The 25,992-nt window shown below is 43.0% G+C and overlaps 1 protein-coding gene across 5 annotated transcripts in view; it reads left to right on the top strand.

Annotated features, from left to right (window-relative positions):
• ARHGAP24 (Rho GTPase activating protein 24) overlaps nt 1–24,755 on the top strand; it is a 241,261-nt gene extending 216,506 nt beyond the window's left edge. For all 5 annotated transcript variants that reach the window (XM_014950098.1, XM_014950100.1, XM_014950101.1 and 2 more), the window contains 6 exons: nt 1,788–1,995; nt 14,062–14,194; nt 16,421–16,494; nt 17,251–17,372; nt 21,479–22,547; nt 24,008–24,755. In XM_014950098.1, the coding sequence (XP_014805584.1) occupies nt 1,788–1,995; nt 14,062–14,194; nt 16,421–16,494; nt 17,251–17,372; nt 21,479–22,547; nt 24,008–24,251 (1,850 nt within the window). In that variant the 3' untranslated portion in view covers nt 24,252–24,755. The remainder of the gene's footprint in view (nt 1–1,787; nt 1,996–14,061; nt 14,195–16,420; nt 16,495–17,250; nt 17,373–21,478; nt 22,548–24,007) is intronic.
• Nucleotides 24,756–25,992: the final 1,237 nt, after the last annotated feature.

Here is a 25,992-nt window from a genome sequence, read left to right as displayed (position 1 = left end):
TGGATTTAACTCCACTGAGCACCACTCTTTGGGACCGTCCAGCCAGCCAGTGCTTGATCCAGCAGATCATATGCTCATCCAGGCCATGTGCAGCTAGTTTTTCCACTAGAATTCTATGGGGAACAGTGTCAAATGCTTCTTGAATGTCCACGTAGATAATATCCACAGCCTTTCCTTCACCCAATAGTCGGGTCATCTTGTCATAGAAGGAGATCAGGTTCATCTGGCAGGACCTGCCTTTCATAAACCGGTGCTGACTAGGCCTGATCCCCTGGTTGCCCATTACATGGTTTGTGATGGCACTCAAGATGACCTGCTCTACTGTCTGGATGTCTTAGCTGGACATCAGTTATTCTCGCCAGTTATTTCATGTGCTATTGTTAAATAATTGCACTTAAATAGAAACCCCAGACCTTCAGTATGGGACACTGAGAGCTTGTGACCCGCTTGCCATGACATCCTGGAGCACGTGCAAGGCAACTTTCACCTGTGCAGCTGCCGTGTGAGTTATCTTTCTTGTGCTGGAGGAAAAATGTACACATTGAAGGTTATCCTGAAGGATGCTTCAATCTGAACGCTACCTTAGCTGGTGGTTAGTTGTTTATGTAATTGTAATTTATGAGTGAATGAAGTTTTTGGGCCAAGAGCAGAAGCTGAATAACTCAACCTTGGTCTTTCTTTAGAAAAAGCAAACCAAAATAACTCTGTTGGCCTTGTTGAATATTTTTAAACCAGTAGGGACTGCGTGCTTAGTAAAGGACACAGTTGACTTACTGCCTTCCCCCCCCACCACTTTATAGACTATGTAATTGGAAAAGGTGCCTTCCAAACATAGGTAGTTAACTTGGTCTTTAGTTTCTGATAATGACTGCCTTAGAACTGTTCATTGTCTTGCATATATGGAAATTGAATCACCTTGCTATAGCCCATATGCTCTTCAACAAATGGTGGCCTCAAGAGAAAGCTTGCATCATAGGTAACATGCCTGAACATTATTGTGATGCCGTCTATGATGGCTGGCTCTGCAGTTTGAAAGGGAAAGGCAAAATAAGTTATGACTTATGATAAGTAGCTGTCTTTCCAGTGGTAGCAGTGATATCGTCAGATTCGGGGTGAAGTTAATTCTGTCAAAAAAATCCATGTTCTTCTGTGGTTAAGTACTAATGCAGGTTTCCTGCAGTTTGTCTGACAGATTTCACCTTTTATGTCAGGATCTTTCCTCATGTACAAAATTAGTTGTTGCTAAAGCAGACAGTGATAATGTAATTTGTAATTCATTATAGGAATGGTCTTTGTTTATGTGGGAAAACTTAATTAATAATTTGGTTCAGTAGCAACGGAATCCTGAGTTATATTTATAAATCTTTTGCCTTCCATGTATAAAGGTAATGTTTATATGCCATTGAAACTGATACAGGAACTACTTATTTTTGTAATAGATAATTAGGCATGAACCAAAGAAGATGGAGATGAAGATGGAGACTTTCGAATCAGTTTTGTGACAAAAAATCCTATTTGTATTATTTCTATGTTTTCTGTGCTTACGGTCTGAAAAATCATTTACAGTACTTTATTTTAAATAATTTTTGAGCATTGTTGTAAAACATGTCAGTGCTGTATTTCCACAAGAGTATCAAAGGTGAAATTTTGTTCTGAAGAAAGAGGTAGGTTAAGCATCCATGCGCTTAACTGACCTCTAAATTGTGCGTGGGTTGTAATAGAAGACAGGAGCTCCTCAGATGTTTTTTATGAATCTCAGCTAAGCCACATCTCTCTCTTTCACGCAGGTATTTTTGGCCAGAAGCTGGAAGATACTGTCCGATACGAGAAGCGCTATGGGCACCGCCTGGCTCCGCTGCTGGTGGAACAGTGTGTGGATTTTATCCGACAGCGGGGGCTGAAGGAAGAAGGCCTTTTCCGACTGCCTGGGCAGGCTAATCTTGTCAAGGAGCTACAGGATGCATTCGATTGTGGAGAGAAGCCTTCTTTTGACAGGTAAAATCCTCCAGCTGTCTCCTACTCTCTGAAGCCTACACAGGACACAATCTGCTGTGCTGACTGACCCACGGGGCTGTGAGACACGTGGCAGCCACAGACAGAATAAAATGGGTTTTGTAGGTTTTTCTATATGTTTCCTATTATCACTTTAAAGTGTCTTTTTTTTTTTTTTTTTTACCCTGACTTTGATGTCTCATTTCAAAGTGTCTCTGGAGAAGTTCCGTTTGTGAAAAATTCGTTAGGGAAAGTATTGCTAATGGTTTGGCTTAATCAAAAATACCTAGATTGCCTTGATCGTAGTATCATTTTAAAATACAGGGGTGATGCTGGCATTTAGTCAGTTCCACAAAGGAAGAATTCCTCGTATCACTGATTTCAATATGTTCTGTTGCCTATAAAACTGACTGGAAGGGAAGTCTACGTTTATGTATTCCTTTATAATTTTGATCCTTTGGTCTTAAAATAAAAGTCTCTGTGACCCTAAAAACAAACGTATGTGGTTTTGAGGGTCCAGATGTGATTTGTATTCCAATATTTATACAGTTTTGCAAAGCTAATGAGAATTTTCTGGGCCAAGGAAGAACCCAGTCCTGTTCACACAGCTGTGCAGAACTTCAGTCTTCTGTAAGATGATTTTTTTTGAGCAGGTTCAGCTCTCCTACAAGCATTGATAGCAGTAGTCCACATATTGAGGGTGTGCAATCAGAGAAACAGAACCAGTGGAGTATGATTGCCACGTAGCCTGTTTGATCGAAATTAATATGATGGTAATGAAATTCCAACTCAAGAGGTGACCAATTCGCTGTGCTTGAAGGTGTGTGTATCACAGGTGTACAGAAGGCAGGCATCTATAATGCTGTTTTATCTCCAATAATTTTCTCAGTCCTGACCCTCACTTTAAGAAATGTCAAGAATTTTTAATGCTCTGGAAAATAAAAGTGAATTGTCTTCCTAGGAGGTTTATTAGTTTCTCATTTGAAGGTGAGTTGGGATAATTGACCAGAAAAGAGCTTTAAGGAGCCAGATGACTGGGGGAGTGACAGCGTTAGCTGATAAATGTTCGTACCATACTCACTGTCTAGTCAAGTACTGTGTAACTTATTTAAAAACAGTAAAGAAGCAGCCACTGGGTACATTTTCCTTAACTTGGACATTAAGATAAATGTTGGTCATCTCTGGCGCAATCTCTGCCAGAGATACAAGTAGGCAAATGACAGAAACAAAAGGCTATTTTTTCCATGCCTGCAAACAGAATAATTGTAGAGGAAATGCATAAGAAAACACCCCCTCACCCCCTGCCCAGACTCCAGGACAATGATGTGCTGAACACCCCACTGAGAGGTGCGGCTTGAAGGAGGTGCAGGAGTCCTGTCTCTTCAAAACAAATGAGACCAGGACTCATGCCTAATTTTTCTTTTTGCAAGGTTATCTGGCAACATCTGTAGCGCACAGTAATGAGCCCCAGGAACAGGCATGCGAGATGAGCTTTAGCAGATGAAATGGGGAAGAGGTTTTACTGCTGCTGCTGCTGTGTGAAGAAGGCACATAATCTCTACTATAGCAATTAGAAACATCAGCAGGAGTTGCCTATAAATTGCTGGTCCTGCAGTTCTGCCTCTGAAGCTCAGAATTTATAGAACACTGACCTTGTATGTCAGCATGTCTCATTGTGAAGGGTACTTTTTCTCTTTCCCTTTTCCCATTTGAGTTTGGAGAGGTATGAGTTAGGTGTAGCAATGGTCCAGAAGTAAGGCAGACATAAATTCTCTTCTGATCTCTGCCATTGTTTCCATTTGGCATTTACTTTTTTTCCTCCAACCTTTTGTTCCATTTGTAAACTTTGGAGGTGAGGTTCATTTCACAGTGTTTATAGAGTGATTATGGAGTCATTACCTTGCTTAGGGTAACTTTTCATGAGTAGCATCATGGTCTCCAGGTTTTGGCGCAACCTATTTGGCAAGTTGAGCTCTTGGAAAGTGGCCACAATATGAAAAGTTGCTGTAGAGAAAAGAAAATAATATATAGGTTAGGGGTCCATGCTTACTTTCTCTCATGAATCTCCAGATCCACTGTGTTTAGTCTGAAATTATATGTCATTATTAGGCAAAAGTCCGTGAGTAAAAAATCTAGCTAGGTTCTGTTTATTAATTTACATTTTGCCCATTCTCATACATGGATAATAATAAAGGTTGTTGCAGTTAGAGCTGAGCTGATGGTTTTGTTGGTGGGGCAGAAAACACAATGGCATCCAGGTCATGCTTCTGTGGCGGTGCCGGGTCAGTGGCTCCGACTGGGGGACAGACTGGCTGCTGTCACCAGCGTTGGAACTAATACAAAGAGCTGATGTCTGAGGAGTTTGCCATTTTTCATACTGATGGTTTTTTTTCCATGTATAATTGTGCACAAGTCAAAGACTTTAGAACAGGTGCGGATGCTTTGAAATGTGTGTGTAAGCTCGTGTACATGTTTGTGTGAGAAATTATGATTAAATAGTCCTTCTTCTCCTTATGCTTTCAGTAAAATATGTAACTCAGAATTAAAAAAAAAAAAGCACAGGTAAGATTGTACAGCCATAAGTACTCCATTGAAATGCCATCACCTTACAGTCCTTACAGACCTGGACAGGCTGGAGAGGTGGGCCCAGGTGAACTTCATGAGGTTCAACAAGAGCAAGTACAGGGTTCTGCACCTGGGCTGGAACAATCATCACCATCAGTAGAGACTGGGGGGTGAGGTGTTAGAAAGCAGCCCTGAGGAAAGGGACTTGGGGGTGCTGGTGGAGGAGAAGCTGGACATGAGCAGGCAGTGGGCACTTGCAGCCCAGAAGGCCAATCCCATCCTGGGCTGCATCAAAAGAAGCGTTGCCAGCAGGTCCAGAGAGGTGATTCTTCTGCTTTACTCTGCTCTGGTGAGACCTCACCTGGAGTATTGTGTGCAGGTCTGGAGCCCTCAATATAAGAAGGACATGGACCTGATGGAGAGGGTCCAGAGGAGGGCCACAAGGATGATCAGGGGGATGGAGCACCTCTGCTACGAGGACAGGCTGAGGGAGCTGGGGTTGTTCAGCCTGGAGAAGAGGAGGCTCCGGGGAGACCTAATAGCAGCCTTCCAGTCCCTGAGGGGGCTACAGGAAGGCTGGGGAGAGCCTGTTTAGAAAGGCCTGCAGTGACAGGACGAGGGGCAATGGCTTCAAGCTGGAGGGGAACAGATTTAGACTGGAGATGAGGAGGGGGTTCTTCACTGGGAGGGTGGTGGAGCACTGGAACAGGCTGCCCAGGGAGGGGGTTGAGGCCCCTTCCCTGGAGATATTCAAGGTGAGGCTCGACGAGGCCCTGGGCAACCTGGTCTAGTTGGGGGTGTCCCTGCTGACTGCGGGGAGGTCGGACTAGATGACCTTTGGAGGTCCCTTCCAGCCTGGACAACTCTATGATTCTATGACTCTATGACAGTCTTTGGGAGATGGGGTACAAAGGCACAGATCTGCTCTTTTGCCCAAAATTCAGCTGCTGTCCACAGTTCCATGGAGACCCTGCCTCCCCCCTCTCGGGTACCCATCCACACCCCTTTGGCAAAGACGACCACGGGACAAATGCAAGCAGAATGAATGGGGCACATTTGAAAGAAGTAAAACAGCTGTGCTCTAAAGACAATGCAGCCAAGTTTTGAAACATTAAAATACATTTGATAAACGGTAGCTTTCATGGGAGTTAGCAGCTTGGATGTTCCGATACTGATGTCAGTTATAAAAACGCAGAGTGAATCCAGGACAAGTCAGAGAGTGGCAAAAACCTTCATGTATTAATTTGAACTTGATCTTATAGTTGGGTAAGATGTTGCTGAAGAATCATGAACTATGCCTATGAAAATGGAACCAGTATTTGAAATTTCTCAAACTGGCAGAATGACAAAACCCAGTGTCTGATCTGAAACATCCAACCTCCTAACCTCCCCCTAAGTACAAAAACTGGAACATCAGCATTTCTCGCAGCCTTGGAAAGGGGGGGTACAGCTGGTAGAACTGAAAACTGCTGAGGCCTTTTGTGTGAAGAAAAAAAAAAACAACTGAAAATTGCATGTCAGTTTAAAACCAAAAATCAATAAATACCTCACTCCCTCTGTATGTATCTGCACATACTGTGAAATCTGCTTTAAGGAACTAACAGTGCAATTAGGCAATCACTCATGCTTGCTACTATTTGAAATATACTTGGTATTTCCAGTACAGCTCCACCTCTGTATAAAATTGTCCCCTCTGGGGAATCCATTTTGCTTGCTCTTGGGGTATTTGCTTCTCTTGGCTCATGTGGCTTGTATTTTAAATTTAAAGTCCTTCAGCTCTTTTACAAATCATACAATTGTAGAGATACAAAGTACATTATGACTGTTCGTTCTGTAAAATTAGCATAGCGTGTATAGCACTGCCTAAGGAAAATAGAATAAGGGTTTGTTCAACGACTTCTATCTATAATGGGTAAAAAATTGGATTTCTCTGTTTGTATTACCATTTTTCATTTACTGTTCATCACAGTAACTACCAGATCACATGAGAGTTAAGATTGCTCGGGGAGAAAAAAATGTTTGAACACTGAAACAAATATTAATACTTCTGTGATTGATTGATGGATGTGGCTTGGATTTTCATTAACTACTATCACTGATGTAAACAGTCCAGTAGTTCAGAAGAGTTTAAAATTACATAGCTCACCTGCCCGTGTTTGTGTGTGTGCACAAGAGAGAAGGAAAACATATTAAATGCATGCTTAGCAAAAGAAAATCCCTATTATATTCTCTCATGGGTATAATTTCCTCTAAAGAAGACTGCAGTACGTTATAGGAGAAAATAGTACCAGGCTTCTGTGGTCACCATTGCAATCAGCTGAGAGAAGGGTCTGTCGGTAGCGGTGTGTGACAGCTGAGAAATGCCAACTATTACTTACTGCAGCCAAATAATCCAGATTGTAGAACTGGTGTGTTCCTCTGCATTTAATCACTGCGGTCGTTGAAGCAAAGTAAGACAATAATGAGGACTAATGTAATGTCCCCAAGGTGAGAAGGACCACATGCATGATTCTTGTTCTCCAGAGACAAAGAATCTTTCAAAATTTTGGTGAATGCAAAAAGTTGGACCTGTCTGAGTGGGGCTGCAGTCTGCACCAGCACTGTACAGATTGCAACCAGACATTGACTTGGAAATCACTGGGTATTAACATTGTTCTTTTATTTTCCAAATAGAAGCCCATACATAAGACTATCTTTGTTTAGGAGCAGAAAGTTCCCCACAAGGAAGGGCTTTTATTCCATTCCTAGGGGGAAAGTCCAGCAATCCCTAAACAAAACATTTTTATGTGAAATGAAGTCTTTACTAGAAAGCTGGCTCCTGCCAAACACAAGTGGCCTTAGGCCTTTGAGAATTCCTGTTCGTTTCTGCCCGTTCCAGGCTTCCTTCCTTGATCCTCACAATCTGCTCATCAGTTACGCCTCTGTAGTCAATTCCACATCCTTTCTCATTCCAGTCCTCCTAGCCAGAGACACAGAATGATGCGGGGTTGGAAGGGACCTCTGGAGATCATCCAGTCCAACCCCCTGCCAGAGCAGGGCCACCCAGAGCAGGTCCCACAGGAACGTGTCCAGGTGGGTTTGAATGTCTCCAGAGAAGGAGACTCCACCACCTCCCTGGGCAGCCTCTGCCAGGGCTCTGCCACCCTCACAGCAAAGAAGTTCCTCCTCTTGGTGGAGCTTCTTATATTCCAGTTTGTGCCCATTTCCTCTTGTCCTGCTAGCAGAAAGAACGTCTGCATGTTGCACAACTTAAAGACCCAGTCTAGCAATTAAATACACATTAGGAGACGCATTTATAGCATGAGGCAAGGGTTGTTAAATTTAAGTTTAACTGGTGTCCTGCTGTAGGAGAGTGTGATTTTAGTTACTGGCAGTGAATGAACATTTGTAGTTGCTTTGTGTGAATTTCAGTTTCAGAAATGGAGTTGGTGTGTCAACTGTGATTTAAAATAATGAAAAAAAAAAAAAGGCAGCCATGTATTGCACTTGCCAATGACGACTTCATAGATGGTCATGGTCACCTTTAAAAAAGGATGACATTTTGTTATTACATGGAAGTTCTGAGAGTGTGTTTTTTAAAGCATCCTTACTTAGGGCTGCAAGATTTGTGGCTTTCTCTTCCAGCAAACAAGAACAGGTTGTTTATTTGTGGTGTTTTTCCATGTTTTATATATATATACTTGCAATACCTGCAAAATCTTGCAGAAATTTAACAGCCTTTCTGAACAACCTATGAAAGGATAAAATAATTTAGCAGCGTGTTCACTGGAGCTGGTTGGTTTTTTCCCTGATGTGAGCCCATCTGTTTCTTAGGCCTTTGCCCACCTTACCTGAAAGCACTCTTTTTCTAAGTAGGTTTGAATGTTCTTCCATAGAGTTTCTTTTCATTTGTCTGTCTTCAGTGCTGCTTTTAGAGTGTCACTCTCTAACCTAAATGAATTGCCTGCTGTTATAATTGCTGAAGTGGATGTCTAACTTGGAAATGAAGTCTGTCAATCTTCAGTCTTCCTCACAGTGCTGACTTCTCTGATCAGGTCCCTGGAAGGTAGCATGGATTGTAAAAATCATGGACACCAGGACAAAGGAGCAGAATATGCATTCGTTTTTTTTATCTCTGTCTAAACAGAAACGTAAGAATTGAGATCAGTGATAACTTAAAGTAGGGCCAAGCTCTTTTGGCAGCGAGGAGAGGAGGACAGACAGCTCGGGGCTTAAAATACTAAAGGCTTTCATATATGTTTCACGAGTTGTAGGCAAAATTTCAGCTGGTAGTTAGAGTAGGCAAAATACTGCTTGCACTAGGTACGTATTATATAGGAAAACTATAGAGAGAGTAATGCTTTGAAGATACTTACACAGGGGAACAAAAACCACATAAGACATTCAACCAGCCCTGTTATGCGTTTGACCTGACCTTTGAATTTCCGGACCAAAGCCTGACTCCCAAAATCAGTTGAACCACTCTCTGATTCACATTCATTCACGTTACTGAACACAGGCCTTGCCCTCCTAGCCGGCGAGCGCTGGCTTCTCGGCGGTAACGACGCTCCGGGTCTCTCTCTATGTGGTTATGCACATTTGTAATATTCCTTTCATGTTGCTCTCTCAGTGTTTCATCACTGGTTTATGGCACGCTCTAGCACTTAAGCTGTCTGAGGACTGGCAGGAAAGGTGCACACCGGAGACCCAGTCAGGAACTCATCCTCCCACGTCGGGAGAACATCCATACCGATCTAGAGAAAGACCTGGGAGTCCTGGTGGACAACAGGATGCCCATGAGCCAGCAATGGGCCCTGGTGGCCAAGAAGGCCAGTGGCATCCTGGGGGGCATCAGGAAGAGTGGGAGCAGCAGGTGGAGGGAGGTCATCCTGCCCCTCTGCTCTGCCCTGGGGAGGCCCCATCTGGAGCAGTGGGACCAGTTCTGGGCTCCCCAGTTCCAGAAGGACAGGGAACTGCTGGAGAGGGGACAGCAGAGGGCTAGAAAGATGACAAGGGGCCCCTCCCTTAGGAGGAGAGGCTGAAGGATTTGGGTCTTTTGAGTCTGGAGAAGAGAAGACTGAGGGGGGATCTGATCGATGCTTATAAATACTTCAAGGGAGGGTGTCAGGAGGATGGGGCCGGTCTTTTTTCAGTGGTGCCCAGGGACAGGACAGGAGGAAATGGGCACAAACTTGACTATAAGAAGTTCCACCTAAAGATGAGGAGGAACTTCTTTGCTGTGAGGGTGGCAGAGGGGCAGCAGAGGCTGCCCAAGGAGGTGGTGGAGTCTCCTTCTCTGGAGACATTCAAACCCACCTGGACACGTTCCTGTGGGTCCTGCTCTGGGTGGCCCCACTTTGGCAGGGGGTTGGACTGGATGATCTCCAGAGGTCCCTTCCAACCCCATATCATCCTGTGATTCAGTGATCTGAGATGCTCTGCAGACCTGGACGCAGCTAAGCAGGGACACAGTCAGCAAATGGTGTGGGAAGTACAAGATACGTTGGTGAGGGAGATTCTCTGTTCCGGGATTGTGATCGGTGACAGGACTGAAATGATGGAGCTGTAATTCTGGGAGGTATCAATACAGAAGCTGTTTGGACTGCCCTGTTCTCCTTCATTTCATTACCAAAACTCCTAAATTGAATTACAGCCTCGCAGCTTGTTGTTCCCTACTGTTTGTTCTTTATGCAAACTGCTTATGTGTCCTCATGATCTAGAGCTATTTTTGGCACAGCATGAACCTTTTTGTAAAGTGACCTTGCCCTGTTAATATTTCCTCTCTGAGGGTTTATGAGGAGCTTGTTGGCTTCATGCTCTCAAGCACCGACTCCAGCTCTCCCAAGATGCTATCTGCTTGTCCAAGGGCGAGGGTTATGCCTGGATTTCTGGTGACCTGCTGGGCTTCAGCAATTTTTTATGTTACATTTCAAACTTGTAATTGTTCATTATGTACTTGGAGAAAGTCCACCTCAACGAATGAGGGTTGATCCAATTCAGATAACAGAGGATTTTCTTCTAGAACCGACATACTCTATTTTAATACTTGCGAATGAATACTTTTAATTGTGCTAATTATGAACGTGTAATCATGGAACACTTTGATATTACACTGTCAGATAGCAAAAGAAATGCTAAGGTAGGTATAATCATTAAGTTTCTGTAGCTGTAATCGTCCTAGAATATAAGCAAGGCCGGGTTTGAAGGGAAAAACACCACCGTGTCTTGAACTGATCTGGAAAAGGTCAAGAAGCAAAAATTCCTCTACAGGCCCTGGAAAGAGCCACATCTTACAAATGACACAGACGCTCTGAAGGCAGATCTATAAATGCTGTTGGCTGACTTGGACTGTGGGTAGAACACTGCAGACTGGAGAGGGAAAGAAATGATCCTCAGAAGAGCTTGCAGTTGGGCGCTCCTTGGAAACCCACAGCTGTCTTCTGTGGCTGAAATGCACTTCATGGTACTTCTGGATTGAAACACCTAAAATGCAGACAGATTAAAACTTGAACTCTACCCTTTTTAAGTTTTCCTCTGTATTTTAAAAGAAAAGGTGAAAAAATAATACTAGACTGCAAAGTCTAAACAGGTCTCAGATTATATGAAACGCTCTTTTAAAAAGTTGCATTATTATAAAAGCCTTGACATATTTTATACCAATATTTACACTGAAAGAAGACACTTTCTAACTTTGTGTAACTGTTGCTAAATAGAATTAAAAAATCCAATTCTTAAAGGGCTTTTCAGGCAGTGTGTGTGTGTACATATGTTGTTTATGCTGCCAAAATCTGTATGGTAATTTCTGTACAGATAGATTAAATCCTAAGAAGTGTTCCAGCACAGGTTAGGGGAAAAAAAGGTAACAAAACAAATTTTCCAAATTCTTATTTTGCAGTCCCACCATCTTGTGGCAGTCTGCAGTATTGCCTTAGCACTCAGTCAGCAGAAGCAAATTAAAAAAAAAACAAACACAAAACAACTACTTTTAAAAATTGCTAATGTGTCCCTGTCTACTAATTAGGACCTGGGTTTCTAACCCTAGCCCAGAAAGCCTCTTTCTGTAGACTCGTACACAGCGTGTACTTCAGGAGTTTAGTCTGAGAACACAAGACCTCATATTGTTCCCTTGCTCCTCGGCATCCTACCTTTCCATGTCTCTCTCACTTCTTCCTTGGCAGAGCCACGGTTTTTAGCACTTGACTAAACCTTCCCAGTGATAGTCTGTCACTACTTCACACCGAAAGGAGAAAGCTTATAAATTCCATCAGTTTTCAGGGCTTTTGCCACCTTCTTCAGCCTTTTTAGCCTCCATTTGCTGTGCCCTCAAGGAGCAAGTATTCCACTCCACACCAAGGGACTAGCATAAAATTATTCTTATGTCTTACATGAAGCATGATCCTGGCAGTACAAAGAAGGGAAGATGATGTTGCTTAATCCCCTCACATGTGTGCTAGCTTTTAATTGTTCTTCAGTCATTTCTCTCACTCAGCCTGTATTTTGGAAAGGCCTCTCTAGTTTTATGGAGATAGTCTCTAAAAAAATGCAATTCAGCAAGGCCAGTAGAGTTTCTTTCTTTAAATAATAAAAACAGTAATAATAAAATTCTCAGAAAGACCATCAATGATGAGCAATCTGAGTTAATTCTCTGCAGATTGATGACCTGTGCTTCCTTTCATGCTGCAACGTAGGGCACTGTCCTAAGGCTGCCAGTTCATATCTGCTCCCCGTGCCTGCCCCTCTCCTTCAGAGTCTGTCAAAAGTCTTTGCCTCTATATTTGCTTTCTGCTCTCCTGATGCACCAACCACTGAGGAGACTGAAGTTCTCTCCATAAAATTTGCTTCTTGGATGGAAGTCTACCTGTGGAGGGTTGCAGTCAAGGGAACAGAACTTGAACCTTCCTTGAAAATGCAGATTTGCATTAGTACTTTGTTTTGAGAGGTTCTCTAGAAAATGCTTTCTGGAATTTTGGCTGCAGATTATTAATGATTGAAATAGTGATGTTTTCTGGGAATTTATTTCAAGAAGTCTGGTGCTGGTTAACATTTAAATATATACAGTGCTTTATAATTTCTCTCCTGTTTTGACTTAGATTGTTCATACCATAACCACCTTAATCTAAGGTTGTTCCCATCGTTCTTGTTAAGATTTAACTTAGTAAAAGCCATTATTGTTTTAACAGATCATTCCAAAATAATGATTAACATACCTCTAGCAAAGCTTAAGTGCGTCAAATACCAGTGGTTCACTTTGAGAGATTATGAGTTTAGAAAATGTTCCAAGTGTGAAGGCTTCAAAGAAAGAGAAAATACCCAATAATGTACATTGTAGAAATGTCTGTGCGTTTTCCATTTCTTATGAATGAAATTAGCATAAATTAGTATCTGGGTTTTTTTTTTATTTTTTAGAAGTCAGAGGGAGAGATATCAGCTTGCAGTACAACGCTTTATCTGAACCAGGGAAAGCACATAGAACATTCCAGTAAGGATTTGAATAAATGCCTGAGTAGCTAAACCCAGAGATAGAGTCAGAAGGAACACAAGAGAGATTTCTTCATGCTAACTTGTAGTTTTTATCCATTTCTTTTATTTCTTTTCAGAATTTTTTCTTTTTCCCTGTCTTCTTACTTTCAGCATGCTTGATAAACAGCCTAGGCTCCTACTAGCCGTATCCAAAAAAGACTTCAGTTTCTGCAAATGCAATTATTAGAAAGCATATGTGATACAGGTGTTTAATGGTCAGCCCTATGATGTTATATGTTGGGGCAGCGGTCAGACATTTTCTAAGTTTTGTGACTTGCAGTGCCTTGGCTTAGTCGGTATGGGATAGGGCTGTAACTCATTCCCCATGGATTTACGGTCGTGTGTGTAAACCATATCCAGGTTTGTGGTGCAACAGTACAGCTGGAAGGCACAGCAGTCGTTTTGTGAGAGCCCATAGGAAAAAAGATGCATCCCAGGAAAAGAATTGCAATTCGGATGAGGAAGTTTTAACTAAACACCTGTGGTATATATGGTCTCCTTTAAAAATTGTTCACTTAATCCTGATACCAAAGGATATGGTGATGCAGTGGGATTGAGACATGCTGGGCGTGTTTTGGAAGCTGGGGCCATCTCTGGTAGGAGAATAATCCCCACGGTGTAAACATAATGACTGGTTTCTGGCACAGGTGAAAGTGAGAAGCATCAGTTAGGACGGATTTTGCTTGCCTGATTGGAGATGCCTGTCAACGAGAGCCAGGATCCTCTCAATACCTGCGCCTGCAAACAGGGCCTTACGTGTAATTATTTATAGTAATAAATCAACAGAGTTGACAGACTCTTGCTTGCAGGTATCCTGAGTTCTTTATAGGACAAAAAAAACCCCAAAACAAAAAACAGATTACAGATATGATCTATAAATGTATATACTGCTGATGAGTAAAGTCTGGGGTGACAATGGAAAAGTTAATTGGCCGTTTTTAGCCCATCGCTCTCCCAGTATTACCCTGACTCACAGTCACAACTTCTTGTGTTCCAACCCAACAGCACTACAGATGTGCACACAGTGGCATCGCTGCTGAAGCTGTACCTAAGAGAGCTCCCAGAGCCAGTCATACCGTATGCCAAATACGAAGATTTCCTTTCCTGTGCCAAAATGCTCAGCAAGGAGGAAGAAACGGTGAGTTGGCAATTGGAGTAAGATGAAATAAAAGGCTGGCGTGTTATAACCTGTCTGATTTTGAGGAGGAGACAAGCTGATGATTACCTATCCTAATTTAAAGTGTGCATCTACTCATTGAGGCTGGTTTTATATGAAAGTTGTTGCCACCTAGGAAATTTGGAAGTCTGAATATTGCATAGCATAACCTTAGTTGTATTTGTCACTGATTCCAGTTCAAGTAAACATCGTTGTGGTCAACAGCTTAGATTTTGCATGGAAGAGACTAAAGGTGCAGCTCTTTGGTTGAGCGTGTTGCCTAAGTCTCTAACCATCGATATGTTCCAACATGAAGCCACCCGACAGTTTATGCTTGCAGTCATACTCGTTTTCAGGTTAAATTTTTAGTCATTTTATATTGGCTTGGTCCAGAGTGTATTTGTGTAGTTCCGCAACTATGCCACAAAGGACTTTATGAAATTCATTTTGAAAGCAAGATTCAAATTACAGTGAGCTTTTGGTGCTGGAGTTGGTGTTCTCAGTTTGAAAAATCAGTACTATAGGTGATGAACCACTTTAGTCCTCTTTATGGCAGTTTAGCAATCCAGCTGTAAGGGTGTCTGACTAGATTTTCAGTTGACCCTTCTCCATGCAGAAGTTAAAGATGCAGTCCCTGTTAAGGGAGAGAGCTGTGCGTCTTGTTTCCTTTCTTAGCACATAACCAGCAAGCTTATGCACTATCATGGTCCACTCATCTTGATTTGCATTTGTTTTCAAATCAAAAGTTGGGCAGAGAGGAACCTGATGAACTTCAACAAGGGCAAGTGTAGGGTGCTGCACCTGGGGAGGAAGAACCCCCTGCACCAGGACAGGTTGGGGGTGACCTGCTGGAGAGCAGCTCTGAGGAGAAAGACCTGGGAGTCCTGGTGGACAACAGGATGCCCAGGAGCCAGCAATGGGCCCTGGTGGACAAGAAGGCCAATGGCATCCTGGGGGGCATCAGGAAGAGTGGGAGCAGCAGGTGGAGGGAGGTCATCCTGCCCCTCTGCTCTGCCCTGGGGAGGCCCCAGCTGGAGCACTGGGACCAGTTCTGGGCTCCCCAGTTCCAGAAGGACAGGGAACTGCTGGAGAGGGGACAGCAGAGGCTACAAAGATGATGAGGGGCCTGGAACATCTCCCTTGCGAGGAGAGGCTGAGGGACTTGGGTCTTTTGAGTCTGGAGAAGGCTGAGGGGGGATCTGATCGACGCTTATAAATATTTAAAGGGAGGGTGTCAAGAGGATGGGGCCGGTCTTTTTTCAGTGGTGCCTCAGGACAGGAGGAAATAGGCACAAACTTGGATGTAAGAAGTTCCACCTAAAGATGAGGAGGAACTTCTTTGGGGTGAGGGTGGCAGAGCCCTGGCAGAGGCTGCCCAGGGAGGTGGTGGAGTCTCCTTCTCTGGAGACATTCCAAACCTGCCTGGACATGTTCCTGTGGGACCTGCTCTGGGTGGACCTGCTTTGACAGGGAGTTGGACTGGATGATCTCCAGAGGTCCCTTCCAACCCCATACCATTCTGTGATTCTTCGATTCTGTGCAATCAAATCCCACTGATGCTGGCAAAGTACCAAAACCCCATGCTGAAAAAGGGTCTCAAGGCACTGTTGTTAAGGAGCATAGTCAGGATGTGTTTCTACAGGGCATAGAAATTAATGTGTGATATTCTGCTTGTCCCATTCCCAGGGTGGGCACAAACTGAAATAACTTCTTATTGGTCTGAATCTGGTATGGACCAGAACTGGGTAAAATACCCAAATAGTTTCTCATATGAAAATGCCAACTAGAATCATGGAATACCAGATTGGAAGGGACTTCAAGGATCATCCAGTCCAACCTTTAACTAGTTCAAACCAGAACTGTTGCTGGAAGCCTCAGCCTTGTTACCAGCAGGAGGAGGAACAGAGCTGCTCGTCAAAAAAAGAAATAGTGAAAGAGAAGGGAAAGACAGGATGAAACCAAGTTATTTACTTACTTGTTTCTTTTTATCCAGAGCTAATCCTTGTTAGCCAAATACAGCTTTCCCCATCCACAGTGGGCTCTACAAGCTGTTCCTAATGGTAATTGTATATAGCATTTAATGTTGCACTTTCAGTGATGTGTTTATTGTCTTGTAGTTGGGATTGCTGACACTTTTTTGAATGTCTGATAAAATACTAAGAAGCTGTGCCTCCCCACTTTTTTTTTTTTTTTTTAAACCACTTAAAGGGCCTGAAAGAACTGGTGAAGCAAGTGAAGAGCCTGCCAGCTGTCAATTATAATTTGCTGAAATATATCTGTAGGTAAGTGCTCTTCCAAGAATATCACAATGGTATTTATAACCGTGAGCTGACAGACAAACCTGTCTGTGTGTGTGCCCTGAAGGAAAAGCATTACTCATGGTCAGAGAACTGGTAAACTGAAGTGAATGCACTAAAAATATAGTTTTACTGCTTGACTAATTAATAATTTGCTTTATGAAGGTGCATGGTTATGACTTTACTTTCATAAGCAGGCCACACTCAGCAAGAAACGCAAGAAGGTAGAAATTAATACATTCTGTCCTTTTTATAGGACCTGGTTTTCCTATTTCTAACTGCAGTTATTGGCCTTGGCTGTGCGCTCCTGAAGCAGGGTATCCTTGAAAACTGTGTATGTCTTGTAGTATATAGAATAGTTTTGTGGATACATCTGAGATCTTACAAAAAATATATCTTACAGGGTTGCCATTTGTGAACTTATAGAAAGTGCCCATCTTAAAAAAACATTTTAAAATAATATAAACATTTACAGTTTGTAATTTGAGGATATTGTCTGAGCCAAGTAGATGATTAATTATGCTGGAGAAAGTTACCACGTTCAACAGTTGTCTTCCAGTCATTTATCAGTGTATCATTTTGAAGAAAATCTGAAATTGAGGAGAAGAGCCTTGAGCTTTCAAGTTGTTCCAGAAGGATTGGAATACTTGAACTACATTAAGAAACCATCCCATGCTTTGACTTTTTAATATTTATTTCCTTTTTACACATTCATTAAAGGCCTCTCTTTTTTCCCCACAGATTCCTTGATGAAGTCCAGTCTTACTCAGGAGTAAACAAAATGAGTGTGCAAAACCTGGCAACCGTTTTTGGCCCTAACATCCTTCGTCCCAAAGTGGAAGATCCTCTGACTATTATGGAGGGTGAGCTGACGGTGCATAACTTGTAACAGAGAGAAGGAATGTCGTATGTGCAGTAAGATCCACACACCTCTTCCTTAGACATAGAAATCTTCAACCTGAAGGAACTTCAGGGTTAAATCTTGCAGGTTACTATAGAAGCGACTGAAACGTGCAGCATTGCAAACAGGCTTTGCATGAGATTGTGCTGCCCTGGCAACTTCGATAAAAATGTACTTTTTCTCACAAAACTTGCTACGGCATGTTCTTATTCAGCACGTGTGGTTGGACTGCAGTTAATATTTTACCTGCGGTTCTTAAGGATGAGAAGAAGTTAGTACAGGTTCACACCTTCTGCCCCTGCAAGGCAATATGCTGTCTTGCACAACAGCGACCATTCTGCTGCATTCTGTTATTTACAGCAATGTCCAGCTGTAACATTTTGCTTGTGATTAAGACAAAAATATGGCCATGTCAGTCTTCTCCTATAATTTCTTCCTAGGCTTAATCTTTGTGACTTTAATTCTCCATAAAGTACATGATGCCTTTTCTGCCTCCAAACACTTTTTTCTTAATATGTAGGATTTACTGAACTTTCTCAGAAATTAGGGCTGTACTATGTACACTATGTACCCTGCACTAAAAATTGTACCAAAACTCAAAAATGCAGTATTCATAGTTTATTTGAGAGCGTGTAGATTTATTCTTTTTGTTTGATGCATTTTCTCTTCCCCAGACACAATTACCCATATATTTTGTTCATTTACTTTTTTTTTTTCCCAAAGTCTTAAGTTTCCTCCTTCTTCCTTAGCACAATGACTATGTTGTTGTGAACAGAAACATGGTGTTTACAAATAATTTGTGAAAACAGTGAAGATCCAGGGTTAGCTGCCTGAACAGTAGCTCAGACAAGCCAGAAAACCTTCTAATGTGGAAAGGGTTTTTAATCATCATCTCCACTTCAACATCTGGATTCTCATTGTGACAGAGAACGGTTTGATCATGCATTTGACTCAAAAGGGTTTGCAAGAGCAGGTGTCCAATTTATGTGAATGTTTATTATGACCATGCATGAGCGTCATCAAACCTATGCAGCTTCAGATATCCTTAAATCTGCGTTTCTGGCTCCCCCCTAGTTTCTGTACATACCTGTCTCAAATGCACTGTGACTAGTAGTATTGGTAGCCTGGTAGATAGTTGTGAATGTTTCTCTTGGTCAGGCAGAGAACTGTCCCTTTTTTCCCCATGCTTTTGTATTAAATAGTACAAAACATACTTCAAATCGTTCATTAGATTGGAATTGGAAGGAGATGTCACAGAGCTGAAGTCAATGAGAATGGTATCTCAGAGGATGATATTTAATGATGGGATACCATGTATCTTCAGCTCACCTGGGGCAAGGGAGAAGAATAGAGATTTGGGATGGGGAGAGAGGACTTTTTCCAGTGGTGTCCAGGGATAGGACAAGAGGACATGGGCACAAACTTGAATATAAGAAGTTCCACCTAAACATGAGGAGGAACTTCTTTGCTGTGAGGGTGGCAGAGCCCTGGAAGAGGCTGCCCAGGGAGGTGGTGGAGTCTCCTTCTCTGGAGACATTCAAACCCCACCTGGACAAGATCCTGTGCAACCTGCTCTAGGTAGACCCACTCTGGTGGGGGGGTTGGACTAGATGATCTCCAGAGGTCCCTTCCAACCCCATGTCATTCTGTGTTTCTGTGACTTAGCCATTACTAAATAAAATACTATCTTCTGGGTTTATATTTTTTCATAACTGACTGCTGCCTAAAGTTTGTGAGTTGCTTTTTTAAAAATGTTACTGGTTTGTTTTGTTTTGTCTTTTTTTTTTTTTTTTAAATTGGGTGGAAAGGGAAAATAATACATTTATCCAGTTCTTGAAAGCAGCTCTGCAGCCTGCTTATCTACAGCCTGAGCACTAAAACGGTGGCTGCTGTAGGAAATAGCATGGATGCTACATTCATTGAAGGGACATACATATTTTTTTTTCCACTAATGAGAAATAGGTTAGAGGAAACAGATTTGTGACTTCTCTTTAAGCATAACTTTACGATTTGACACCAGACCATAAGCTGGACATGAGCAGGCAGTGGGCAGCTGCAGCCCAGAAGGCCAATCCCATCCTGGGCTGCATCAGAAGAAGCGTTGCCAGCAGGTCCAGAGAGGTGATTCTGCCACTTGACTCTGCTCTGGTGAGACCTCACCTGGAGTATTGTGTGCAGGTCTGGAGCCCTCAATATAAGAAGGACATGGACCTGATGGAGAGGGTCCAGAGGAGGGCCACGAGGATGATCAGGGGGATGGAGCACCTCTGCTACAAGGACAGGCTGAGGGAGCTGGGGTTGTTCAGCCTGGAGAAGAGGAGGCTCCAGGGAGACCTGATAGCAGCCTTCCAGTGTCTGAAGGGGCCTACAGGAAGGCTGGGGAGAGCCTGTTTAGAAAGGCCTGTAGTGACAGGACGAGGGGCAATGGCTTCAAGCTGGAGAGGAACAGATTTAGACTGGAGATGAGGAGAGGGTTCTTCACTATGAGGGTGGTGGAGCACTGGGACAGGTTGCCCAGGGAGGTGGTTGAGGCCCCATCCCTGGAGATATTCAAGGAGAGGCTCGACGAGGCCCTGGGCAACCTGGTCTAGTTGGGGGTGTCCCTGCTGACTGCGGGGGGTCGGACTAGATGGCCTTTGGAGGTCCCTTCCGGCCTGGGCAACTCTATGATTCTATGATTTGCAATTGGGCTACACATAGTTGAATGTATATGAACTTTTTAAAAAGACTATACATCAGTTAGGGCTCATGGCCACCCTTCTTCATTGCTCTTTTCATTTTGGAAGATAGCCATGTGCTTTCCTTGCACAATCGTTCAAAGTCAGACATGCAGCTATGGGTAACTATACCTGCATAACGGGGATGAGAAGTTGGTTTTGTTTGGTTCAAGAGAGGTTTTGGAGAATTCCAATCATGGGCCAGTTTTTTCCTGTCAAACGCAGTGGTAAAAGTTGCCCAAGTACAGTGCAAATTCTGCACAGAACAGCTAAAGTTCTTGGAAGGAATACAGCTAAATGTGGCATGGCAGTAACTAAGTGAATTTTCCTCCTACATAGTTCTAATTTATGATTTTACCTTAGCAAACAAACAAGAACACTAAAAAAAGATGTTGTTAAGTACCCACATTGAATTGTTTCTTAGTAGTTGTATTTTGAAAGAGTAAAGATCCAGAATATTACAAAGGAGTTGATGTGAAATGATATCGCACAGTGGGAAATTATTGATTAGAAGAGCACAGCATGCCTCTGACAGCTCTCTAGGAGCTAAAAAATGGGGTGGTTATTGTAACTATCTTGACCTTGTTCCTGAAATATTCTTAATAATCCTTAATGAGAGTCTGCTTAATGAAATAGAGTTGCACATCGTTATTATCCCAAGTCCAGTCCGGTTATAAATGCTAATGTGTAAATTACAGTGGGGACAAGTGGTATGCACACCAAGGGGTGGTTCTTTATGAGGAGAGGTAGCCATTTATTACAGCAAGTAGCAAGCTGTGGTCCTTCATCAGGTCTGTATGGTGCTGTATCATGGCATAGTTTCCTGGTTGCATACGGTCTCACCATGGAGTGGTTTGCTCCAAAAGACTAAAACATCTGTGATTCAGCATTGCAAATCCCTTGCCTGCCCGTTTTCTGTTAAACTACTAAATACAAGTGCTGTACCAGAAAAAAAGACTGGTTTTAAAAATGTTCACCACATTTTTGAGTGGAAACACATCACTTACAATGATGTTATCCTTCACTCACTACTCATCATCCTCCTTCCGTGGTCTTCCTGGGATGTAATTATGGCAATGGTAATTGCTTCTTCACCAAAGTTCCTCTTCTTGGGGGGTCTGTGAGGGCCCCTGGCTTGGTGTGATGGATGGAAGAGGCAGTGCTGAGCTGGCCTGGTAGCCAGGGGCACCTCGGGTGTGTTAAGCATTCAGGGCATTACACAGATGGATGCATTGTGTAAATGTATGAGCTGAATATTTAGTAAGTATTTGTGGAACCTGATGGATATAGTATATTTATGCCCTAAACAAGACGGGCCAGTAATGACCATGTGCTTGATGTCTCCTTTCAGGCACAGTAGTAGTCCAGCAGCTAATGTCAGTGATGATTAGCAAGCATGAAGAGCTGTTTCCCAAGGATGCAGACCCTCAGATGGGACCTGAGGTGTGCAACAACAACAACGAAATGCCAAAGAAAGCGGCTGCGGGGCAGCAACAGAACAAAGAGAACAACAACACCAAGGAGCCAGCAGTGAGGCATTGCTCTTGGGACAAACCTGAGTCTCCCCAAAGGGGAAGCATAGACAACGAGTCTCCAACTGCTTTGCCAGGCAGCAAGACAAATAGCCCCAGAAACAGCATCCAGAAACTGGATGTCACCAGAAGCCCACCACTCATGGTGAAAAAAAATCCCGCTTTTAATAAAGGCAGTGGCATAGTCACCAACGGGTCCTTCAGCAGCTCTGTGGAGGGCCCTGAGAAGAGCCAGACCTTACCAAACTGTGCCCTGCAAACCAGGAGAACGTCGTCCCTGAAGGGGCCGGTGACTAAAATGGGCACACACAGCGTGCAGAACGGAGGTGTGAGGATGGGTGTTTCTAGCACAGACGGGCACAGCAACCCCATCAGCAGCCAGGCCCTGGGCTGGGTGCCCAACGGCTACGTCACGCTGAGGGACAACAAACAGAAGGAATCGGTGAGCGAGTCAGGCCAGCACAACAGGCTTTCCACCTACGACAATGTGCACCAGCAGTTCTCTATGGTGAACTCTGACGACAAACAAAGTGTGGACAGTGCCACCTGGTCAACGTCCTCCTGTGAAATATCCCTCCCTGAGCACTCTAACTCCTGCCGTTCGTCCACCACCACCTGCCCCGAGCAGGACTTTTATGTGGGTAACTTTGAAGACTCTGTGCTGGATGAACCACCGCATGAAGACCTCTCTAACCCGGGTGACTATGAAAACAAAAGTGACAGAAGGAGTGTGGGGGGCCACAGCAGCCGAGCCACCAGCAGTAGTGATAACAGTGAAACCTTTGTCACCAACAGTACTAACAATCACAGTGCTTTGCACAGCCTGGTGTCCAGCCTGAAGCAAGAGATGGCCAAGCAAAAACTAGAGTATGAGACAAGGATAAAAAGGTAAGAAGGTTTGGCTCTACCATCAGGCTGCCTTTTCCAGAGGAAATCCAGGTTTTCCTCTCTCATGACTTGCTATAAATCTGCAGCAGCTGCGGTCGCTGGGTGCTTGCCACCGAGTCTCCCATCTGTCCGTGTTGACGTACTCTGACATGGCTTTGCTGGCACCATGATCCAAAGGGATTTGTTTCCAAGCAATTGCTTGCCATGGTTGTGACATGCTATTCTATTGGCAGTAAAATAAAGCCAGAACCTTGTGAGTTTCTGTAGAATCTAATTAACAAAATCAGTAGGCTCTCGCGATGTTTTCATTAGTTGATCTCTTAGTTCTCCGGAGACCGAGAAGGGCAACTGAGCATCACCTTTCAGTGAAAGCCGTGACGTGGCTTACTCCACCTGTAGTTTTGGGGTCTGGGAGACAGCTGACCTCCTTTCCAGAGTCCTCATTGCTCTTGAGACAGTGCTGCATCTTGGAGTTACGATCCTATCTCCTCACTGCTGCTTTGCCTGAGCCTTTCCTTCACAGCTCAGGCCTTTTAAAGAAGGCAAGGGAGAGCCGTGTCTTTGTCTACAGATAGTGTGGGCTCTTCTGGCACACGGGGATGGCCATAATGTGAATAACCTCAAAGTCTGGGCTTAGCATTAACTAGTGCAGAGCTGAATGTTGATAAAGCTCGTGGTGATAAAGGTTCTTCAGTAAAGCTGTTCAGGAGTGGCTCTGTCCTCCCCTCTGTGGCACAGAAGCCTTTTGCATTGGTACCTCTGGTGCTGCAAGTCACAGCTGGGTCCCAACACGGGAGAGCTGCCAGCACCAGCAGCGGTGAGTGGAGGTGGAGCATATGGAATATTGCAGTCCTTCACCCACATCACTATTTTCAGCGTGGTACGCAGCGTAGGAGAGCAGTTCTTATAATGTTCAATATCTGTATTTAGTACCACTAGGATTTCTAATGCTTTCCACTGGAAAGACCTGAAATGTGATCAGTTTTTTAGACAAAAGTCATGTTCATTGCAGGTTTGTTTTTTTTAAAATTGTCGATCCATATCTGCAAATAGATACAGCAGATAAATCAGCTGAAGAAAGGAGATTAGCAGTGAAACAAAAGCAAGCAGTCTGACCTTGTAAGTGACACTGGTGCAACTACAGCAGGAGCTGGGTGTCAGCACTTTAGAAGTAAATTGAATAGTCAGCCTGTTCCTGGAGAATAAGATGGAGCTGTTTGCCACTGTGCACCTTGCCAGTGGCTGTTATTAGGGATTTTCTAAATGAGGTAACAAAGAGGTTCCTCTAGGAGAACAGTTCATTGATGAAGTCATGGTTTGTAGATACATCCCTCAAAAATTCAGTCTAAGCTTTGTAAATGAAAAGACACATGTATGAATTTGTTGGTGGCGTGCATTTCTGCTCAAGTGAGTGAGGAGTGCTGCTCAGGAGCTGTCTGCTTTTATTTCGTTTTTTGCAGCTTGGAGCAGAGAAATCTCACCCTGGAGACGGAAATGATGGCCCTGCACGAAGAGCTGGATCAAGAGCGGAAGAAGTTCACAATGGTAGAAATCAAAATGCGTAACGCAGAACGGGCCAAGGAGGATGCGGAGAAGAGGAATGATATGTTGCAGAAGGAAATGGAGCAGTTTTTCTCCACTTTTGGAGAACTTACAGTAGAGCCTCGCAGACCAGAAAGAGGCAACACTATCTGGATCCAGTGAGCATTGAAGGCGTAGACTGTGGGTCTTCGGGGAAGAGCTTGGGGGTGTTATACTGCATCAGGTGGCTGGTCACCTGTCTGAGGCTAGTACTCAACATAATGTTATAATCCCTTGAAGGAAGAAATTGTACAGACATTAACCACTCATATCTACAGTGTGTACTTAGCAAGTTATACTCTTTGAATGCTTCATGAGACTACTGTCAAGTGTTACAACTGGATACGTGTATATAAATTTTAAAGAAATCACCAAGAGATGTATCTCAAGAAATATTTTAATGCAAGTCTTGTATTTAAACTGGTAAATTGAAATGTTGTTGCAATCAAGCTTTATATCAAGCTTTTTCTATTGCACTTAACATAATAAGCTATTTTTGGCATTGTGTTACCATCAGCTTATTTTGTATATCAAATGTTTTTTTGTTTGGTTGGTTTTGGTTTGTTTTTTTTTTTTTTTTTTTACCCCTCTTGCTGGGGAGTGAAGATAAACAGATATGTTAAGGTACATGAATGAGAGGTACTGTCTGCTTTTATTTATATTTTTTGGAAGAATATATTTTGGGCACTCATTTTAAAAAGCTAGATTATTCTTCTGTAATACATGATCTGACAGCTACAGATTTAAGCAAGAACAGAAAGTAGTGGTTACTGATTTGGAGAAAAAAATGTTTTGGTTTGTTGGTTTCTGTTGTTGTTTTTTTTTGTTTGTTTGTTTGTTTTGGGTTTTTTTGTTTTTTTTTTTGTTTTTTTTTTTTGTTTTTTTTTTGTTTGGTTTTTGTTTTTTTTTTTTTTTTTTTTTGTCACCCCTCTTGCTGGGGAGTGAAGATAAACAGATATGTTAAGGTACATGTGCCGATGGTTAACGCTGACTTGCGTCGCTTCTAAGAAGACAACAGGATGAGAAACAGCAGCCTGCTACGGGCAAAATACAGTTGTACCAGTTTAACAGAGTTGATGGCCAGGGTAGGAAGTACCAGGGCACCTGTATTGTAAAAACCAAATGAGGATATCAAGTCAGCAAAATTGGGAACAAGGACAAAAGGGTAAACAGCTGCTCTAAGAAGTTGGGAGAGGGAAAAGGAGAGCTTCAGGGGCAATCAGTCCCATAACCAGAGCTTTCTCGGGTTTCTAAAGAAGCCCAGAGCAGCTCAGAGCAGAAATATAAACCAGTTGTTCTGACCCTATTTGCATCTGAATTACCTCTGGGTGATAGTAAATCCTTTTCATAACCCTGGTGAAGGGACACACAGAGGGGACACCCTGATAGTCCTGTCAGTGTGATGGGTGCTGAAAAAAATAACAAAAAAAAAAAAATATGTCCAGAGTAGAAATTATTAGAGCAACTCTGTAACAAACAGCAAATAAGGCAGAAAACACCAGCATATTCCCCACCCATACTTACAGTGTGTATTAGCAAGTTATCATACTGTCTGAATGCTTCATGAGGTTACTGTCAAGCATCACAACAGTGGAAGTCCCCAGGGTCTCGGCATCACCTAGATGGAACAGCCTGGAGTCTTACCAGCATGCAGAGTGCCAGTGAAGAAGAAACAGCAAAACTATGCTGTAAATTAATAAAATTTTTTTTTGGCATCTTTACAAATAGTAAGTATAACCAGTATTTTCTACACCGTGTTATGGATTTTTGGTTTTCTAACTTGGCGTTTGGGCCTGCAAGCTGCATTATTAGAGAGGGTTGTCAAGACATCTTGGCTTCCCTCTAGTGTCTCTTCAATACATTG

The sequence above is a fragment of the Calidris pugnax genome, unplaced genomic scaffold, assembly GCF_001431845.1.
Source record: "Calidris pugnax isolate Ruff unplaced genomic scaffold, ASM143184v1 scaffold42, whole genome shotgun sequence".
NCBI lineage: Eukaryota > Metazoa > Chordata > Aves > Charadriiformes > Scolopacidae > Calidris > Calidris pugnax.
This window is presented reverse-complemented; position numbering and strand designations above follow the sequence as displayed.